Source organism: Otolemur garnettii, unplaced genomic scaffold (genome assembly GCF_000181295.1).
Source record: "Otolemur garnettii isolate 467f Iridium unplaced genomic scaffold, OtoGar3 scaffold00048, whole genome shotgun sequence".
Lineage (NCBI taxonomy): Eukaryota > Metazoa > Chordata > Mammalia > Primates > Galagidae > Otolemur > Otolemur garnettii.
In genome coordinates, this window is record NW_003852443.1 from 9,174,932 (window position 1) to 9,182,463 (window position 7,532).

The window sequence follows — 7,532 nt, forward strand, 5'->3', positions numbered from 1 at the left end:
AAAAAAAAAAAGGATCTTCACATAGCTGAATGGTTGGGGCACCAGCCACCTGCACCAGGGCTTGCGGGTTTGGACCCGGCTCCTACCTGTTAAACATCAACAACAATGACAACAAAACAATAGCTGGGTCCTGTTGGGGGGGGGTGCCTGCAGTACCAGCTACTTGGGAGACTGAGGCAAGAAAATCACTTAAGCCCAAGAGTTTGAGATAGCTGTGAGCTGTGACACTATGGCACTCTACGGAGGGCGACATAGTGAGACTCCATTTCAAAACAAAAATAAAAAATAAAAAAAAAAAAAAGATCTTCATACAAAATCAAAATACAAATCAAACCTATTGCATAGCCAGAAACATGGATCAACATAATCGTGGAAACAATTCATGTATTATAGGTAACTAATAATTTTTGTTGAGCGAAGAGCAAGATTTGTTCAATTGACAATTTTAATAAATCCGTATTTGAGTTCCAAATACTAGATAAGATAAACTAAATCTTAAGCCAGTAAAGAGTAAATCTGGAGTCAGTTTGGTAGGAAAAAAAGATTTATTTCATTTTATACAAATAGGGGCCATAATGGTCAGAACGGCAGCTGACTGCACTTTAACGTATGTGAGAGTGAGCTTACTCGTCCCTTGGTGGTGGCAGACTCATATAAATAAATGCCTTGTCACTTTCAGGTTTCTTCAGCTACATTTCAATCACTTGTTCCTGATATTCCCAGCCACATCGAGAGTCCAGTCTTTGTTGCTTCTAATCAGACTCAGTCACCTGAAATGCCTGTTGCTCCCATAGCCACTGATATAGACAATATGCAGCAAGACATTGAGCAAGTTTGGGAGGAACTATTATCCATTCCAGAATTACAGGTAACTAAGATCCTAATGTAATACTGAAGGTGCTATTTTACATTCATTGCCTTTGGAATTAGCCACTCTGATTATTATTTATATACTACCTATTTGTAGGAAGAATGGGAAGGTGCTTTTAAATTGGTTATGACAGCCACCCATGCTAGTTAAATGTGCGGGTCATCTTGAGGATAGAACTTTAGAAACCTAAAGCTTGATCTAGAAACTCTGAAAATATATAAATAGATGTTGGAAATGGGAATTGTCTCTGAAAATTATAGAACAGCTTGGAGAGAATATGGGTAAGCAGAATTTACCTAAATTTACCATCAGATATGGCTTATCAGCTATTAAAAATATTACCTTGAAAAAATATATATAACTTTCATTTATATAGGATAAATTTCTTTTCTATGCAGTGTCTTAACATTGAAAATGACAAGCTGGTTGAGACTCCCATCGTTCCAAGTCCAGAAGCCAAACTGACAGAAATTGACAACAATTATCATTTTTATTCATCTATCCCCTCACTGGACAAAGATGTAGATAATTGCAGTCCACATTTTCTGAATGATTTTGAGGATTCCTTCAGCAGCATCCTCTCCACAGAAGACCCCAGTCAGTTGACAGTGAACTCATTAAATTCAAATGCCACAGTAAACACAGATTTTGGTGATGAATTTTATTCTGCTTTCATAGCAGAGCCCAGTATCAGCAACAGTATGCCTTCATCTGCTACTTTAAGCCATTCACTCTCTGAACTTCTAAGTGGGCCCATTGACCTTTCTGATCTGTCACTCTGTAAGGCTTTCAACCAAAACCACCCTGAAAGCACAGCAGAATTCAATGATTCCGACTCTGGCATTTCACTGAACAAAAGTCCCAGTATGGCATCACCAGAACACTCAGTGGAATCATCTATCTATGGAGACACACCACTTAGCTTCAGTGATTCTGAAATGGAAGAGCTAGATAGTGCCCCTGGAAGTGTCAAACAGAATGGTTCTAAAACACAGCCAGTACATTCTTCTGGGGATACAGGGCAGCCCCTGTCACCATCTTGGCACGGTGCTTCAGCGCATGATGCCCAGTGTGAAAATACACCAAAGAAAGAATTGCCTGTAAGCCCTGGTCATCGGAAAACCCCATGCACAAAGGATAAACATTCAAGCCGCTTGGAGGCTCATCTCACAAGAGATGAGCTTAGGGCAAAAGCTCTCCAGATCCCATTCCCTGTAGAAAAAATCATTAACCTTCCTGTTGATGACTTCAATGAAATGATGTCCAAAGAGCAGTTCAATGAAGCTCAACTTGCATTAATTCGAGATATACGTAGGAGGGGTAAGAATAAAGTGGCTGCTCAGAATTGCAGAAAAAGAAAACTGGAAAACATAGTAGAACTAGAGCAAGATTTAGATCATTTAAAAGATGAAAAAGAAAAATTGCTCAAAGAAAAAGGAGAAAATGACAAAAGCCTCCATCTACTGAAAAAACAACTCAGCACCTTATACCTGGAAGTCTTCAGCATGCTGCGTGATGAAGATGGAAAACCTTATTCTCCTAGTGAATATTCCCTGCAGCAAACACGAGATGGCAATGTATTTCTTGTTCCCAAAAGTAAGAAGCCAGACGTTAAAAAAAACTAGATTTGGGAGGATTTGATTTTTTCTGAGCTAGTGTCTTTTGTACTGTTATAACTAAGAGCTCCTACTGTGATGTGAAATGCAGAATTATCATACTTTATAAGTAATTCTATGCAAAATTATAGCCAAAACTAGTATAGAAAATAATATGAAATTTTAAAAAGCATTAAGCTATCAGTATGTTGAATCAGTAGTTTCACTTTAACTGTAAACTTAATTTCTTAGGACACCATTTGGGCTAGTTTCTATCTAAGTGTAAATACGATAAAAACTTTTTATTTATACTATTCTTATCTCATTTGTTACATTCATAGAATTTATATGATGATATGACATCTGGCTAAAAGCAAATTGTTGCAAAACTAACCACTATGTACTTTTTTATAAATACTGTATGAACAAAAAATGACATTTTTTTATATTAAATTGTTTAGCTCTGGCAAAAAAAAAAAAATTAAGAGCTGGTACTAATAAAGGAATATCATGACTGTTAAATTACTTCTTTGGGATTCATTTGAGTTTATTCACACAGTAGTTACCACGAGAAAATTTAAAATGTTTAGATGTTTTGCGTTTTTAGAATGTTTTCTTTGAAAATATGAAAAGAATTTTCATATTTTGTATCAGGGTTATGGAGATATAAAGACTATCAAGAAGATATTTTATCTCTTCAACAGCAAGTACTTTTAAATTCCAAAAAATTTTATACATTCACATGAGAACATTGATTTATTCATGTCAACAGATACATACCTGGCAGCGTCTGTGGCTCAGTGGGTAGGGTGGCAGCCCCATATACTGAGGGTGGCGAGTTTGAACCTGGCCCTAGCCAAACTGCAACAACAAAAAAAATAGCCAGGTGTGGCATAGGCCTGTAGTCCCAGCTACTCAGAAGGCTGAGGCAAGAGACTCGCCTAAGCCCAGGAGCTGGAGGTTGCTGTGAGCTGTGACAACACGACACTCAACCAAGGGCAATAAAGTGAGACTCTGTCTCTCAAAAAAAAAAAAAAAAAAAATCATAACATGCCCATTATACACTAGGAATTATTTGAAATCCTAATGACAAAAACAATATGCTGGTCCTCCTAGAACTTGTATTCTAATACAGGAAAAATACCAAGAATACATCATGTTAGAAGGAAAAGGATTGGCAAATCAGTAAACAGCATAACTTAAAATAATACTACAAAGAGGAACAGCCTAGAGGTGGCAACTTTTGATGGTGCAGGAGAGCAAACCATTCTCATAGTTGAGAGCACGGCAGACAGGACGCAAGAAGTCTAAAGGCTAAGGCTTGAAAAAAAAGAACAGTGTGGCTGAAGAGAGGGAAGTGGGAAGCTGCTCATGATGGTAAGCGAGAGTAACACCTGATGGGGTCTCCCTCGGTGCCTGCCCACTCCAGACTGCAGTGGCATTGTCATAACTCAGTGCAACTTCAAACTCCTGGGCTCAATTGATCCTCTTGCCTCAGCCTCCTGAATAGCTGGGACTACAGGTGTGATCCACCACAGCCTATTAACATTTCTATTTTGATTTAATAAAGGTGGGATCTCTCTCTTGCTTAGCCTGGCGCCTGAAAAATTTTTAAAACTTCCCTCTCTGGCCCATACCTGCCAGCAGTTGCTGCGGCACTTTCGGGTAAAGTCCAGTGGCCAGATTGCCCTCATCTGAGACGGACTGCTGAGAGCTGTAGTCACAGCTGGTACAGTGGTAGCAGAGGGACCGGCCATTGCTGCTGCAGGATTTGCAGGGTGTTATGTTATGCCAGCCATGAAGCATAAGGAGCCTTAAGGAAAACAAGTTTCTCAAAGCCTATCAAAATCTGCTTTCAATGGGGGTTACTGTGGAGCTGAGTTTTAACCCAAAATGACAAAACTGGAAGCAGCATTAATAATAGTGTCCTACTGCCAATAAAGGAGAAAACAAGAGACACCCACTGACAAATTATGGTTTCAACTCTCTGACACCGTCAGACCTTGTCCAAACATAATGATTTTCCTGTTCCACGAAATGCTGGAAGATATCCAACACAATAATACACAACCTCCAACAAGGTGGCTGGAAGGTTTATAGTGATGGTGATCTTATAAAGTTCCCATACTCTGTCACACAAAAGGGATTCACCCTTCCTCAAAGTGCTTGGCCAAAAACTGAACTTGAGTATTTCCAGCAATTTTTCTCAGATGATCTTATTGTTGATATTGTGACCATGACAAATATGCAGCAGAAAAAATATAGGTGACTCCACTAACAAAGCATTCAGTGTGGCACTCACGGACGGATATATAATAACAAGAAATGAAGGTGTTCTTTAGTGTAATATTGAATATGAATGTAATACTTCATGAATTTGAAGGTGCAGTTAGTTGACTATTTTACCAAAGATTGGCTAGAATGAACCTTATTCAAAGATGTTTTCAGTCATCTCCGTTTTTTCCAAATATTTTTGATGCTGCATTTAGTTCCTCCTGCTGCTGCTGAAGGCAATGTGCCTACCCAAGGAGGAAGGTAAAGAATGTATGTCGGCCACATACGTAAATAACTTCATGTACCAGGACGAAACGTGGCCATAGAGAACACAGCAGGTTTCAAAGGAAGGATTCAATTCAAGTGCTATAATCTGAAGAAGCCTGCAAAGTGGAGCCAAGGAATATTACAGCAAGATAACACAAAGTCTCACCCTGATTTGCCATTTATGTCACAAGTCTTGCAAGCACCTATGAGTGGTTCAGGCTCTCACATCTTCGCTGACAGGTTCTATATAAGCCCTCAACTTCTTCGGTAATTGAAAGGCAGCTATGCTAACCACTACACCACCAATGCTTGCTTGGAAATTGCATAAAATGAAAAAATACATAACGAATGCTTATGCCTTCTAGGAAGGATTCTCCAAGTGACCTGAAAAAGAGGCAACTTAAGATATGAATTATGTGCCTATCAATGTGATATAAAAATGAAATGCCTCACATCACATGATAAGAGGTCAGAGACAAAGCTGAGTACATTCTTTGGCCCTCAGACAGTTAATCACTGGTTATACTATAATAGGAAGAAATAGTCATTCAGTTTGAAAAACTGACAGTCATTTTAGAATACACAAAGTTTATGGGAAGAGTGGACAGATGTTCTGGATTTTTTTTTCTTTTGCAGTTTTTGCCAGTGCTGGGTTTGAACCTGCCACCTCCAGTATACGGGGCGGGCGCCCTACTCCTTTGAGCCACAGGCATCGCCCAGATAGATGTTCCAGATTTACGACGGGGGCGGTCCTAACAAATGGTGGAAAAAATTATTCTTCTGGCTGATGGAAGTTGCAGTTGTGAGCAGTTACATTCTTTACTCATTTAGATAAATAGAGGGGAGAAAGAGTGCAGGCATACCTTTCTTCTTGTGAGCAACTTAAGAGAAATTCAAGAAACGGGAAGATTTTCATCTTAGAATACTGAAGAAAGGCTAAGGGAAGATCCATTTTATAATGCAAAATACAGAAATCAGTAAGTGGAAGGAGAGAAACCATTTTCTGTAGACATGGAAGAGGAAGCCTAGACTTCATCCTGGAGATTGCTTCAAGAATTATGACTCAAGGCTGGGTGCAATGGCTCGCACCTGTAATCCTAGCACTCTGGAGACAGGTGAATTGCCTGAGCTCAGGAGTTTAAGACCAGCCTGAGCAAGACCAAGGTGCCATGTCTACTAAAAATAGAAAAACTAGCCCAGCATTGTGGCAGGCACCTGTAGTCCCAATCTGAAGGCAAGAGGATTCACTTAAGCCCAAGAGTTTCAGGGTGCTGTGAACTATGACGATCCTAAGTGCTATACCCAGGGCAACAGAGTGAGACTGTCTCAAAAAACAAACAAAAAAACAGCAAAAATAAACAACACCGTAATTAGTTTATGTAACCTAAAAAAGATAAAATCACCAGGCAAGTTCATACTTACCTTTTTCTCTTTTAAACTGTGGGATAGGCTTGGTGCCTGTAGCTCAAGTGGCTAAGGCACCAGCCACATACACCTAAGGTGGCGGGTTCAAATCCAGCGCAGGCCGCCGAACAACAATGACGACTGCAACCAAAAAATAGCCGGATGTTGTGGTGGGCACCTGTGGTCCCAGCTACTTGGGATGCTGAGGCAGGAGACTCACTTGAGCCCAGGAGTTGGAGATTGCTGTGAGCTGAGATGCCACAGCACTCTACCCAGGGGGATAGCTTGAGGCTGTCTCAAAAAAAAAAAAAAAACAAAACTGTGGGATAATTACAAGTAATCCTCAATGCTCTTTCCTGCCTAAAACAAGATCTAGGGAATTAGGTGGGTGCAGAAAAATTGGACTGGAAAGGTTTTAAATCACCCAAATGATCTCTATATACCAGTAAAGAAAAAAAATCACTGAAGTTAATGATTTATTAGGTCAAGCTAAAAAAGTTTATGTATGAACTTTAAGTGCATATAGAACCAGCATCTTTTTTCTTTTTTGAGGCAGAGCCTCCAGCTGTCCCCCTGGGTAGAGTGCTGTGGCATCACAACTCACAGCAACCTCCAACTCCTGGGCTCAGGCAAGTCTCCTGCCTCTGTCTCCCAAGTAGCTGGGACCACAGGCGCCCGCCACAATGCCCAGCTATTTTTTGGTTGCAGCTGTCATTGTTGTTTGGTAGCCGGGGCTGGATTCGAACCCGCCACCTTGGGTGTATGTGGCTGGCACCTTAGCCACTTGAGCCACAGGTGCCGAGCCGAGCACCAGCATCTTATAAAAATGCCTCAGAGCTACAATTTGAAAAAGGAAGTTCCCTCTGATTTGTGTGCTGAGAACAGTTTAGACCAAAGGGAAAGGACGGGAACAGAGAGACCAATTGGGAGGTTCATGCATTGTGAGGAAGGCTTGGTCTAAATTGATAGCAGAGATAGCTGGAGGCATTGGGTTCTGTTTATTTCAAACTAAAAGGACTTACTAGTAGAATGGATGTGAGAGTCAAGGCATAGAACCTCATTTAAGAATTGAGTTGCGGCTCGGCGCTTGTGGCTCAAGTGGCTAAGGCACCAGCCACATA

At 40.4% G+C, this 7,532-nt stretch overlaps 1 protein-coding gene across 2 annotated transcripts in view; it reads left to right on the forward strand.

Moving 5' to 3' along the window:
- NFE2L2 (nuclear factor, erythroid 2 like 2) overlaps positions 1 to 2,991 on the forward strand; it is a 32,931-nt gene extending 29,940 nt beyond the window's left edge. The window contains exons 4-5 of one of the 2 annotated variants that reach the window (XM_003791488.3): positions 680 to 868; positions 1,270 to 2,991. In XM_003791488.3, the coding sequence (XP_003791536.1) occupies positions 680 to 868; positions 1,270 to 2,496 (1,416 nt within the window). In that variant the 3' untranslated portion in view covers positions 2,497 to 2,991. The remainder of the gene's footprint in view (positions 1 to 679; positions 869 to 1,269) is intronic. The other variant, XM_003791489.3, reaches the window with a different exon arrangement.
- Positions 2,992 to 7,532: the final 4,541 nt, after the last annotated feature.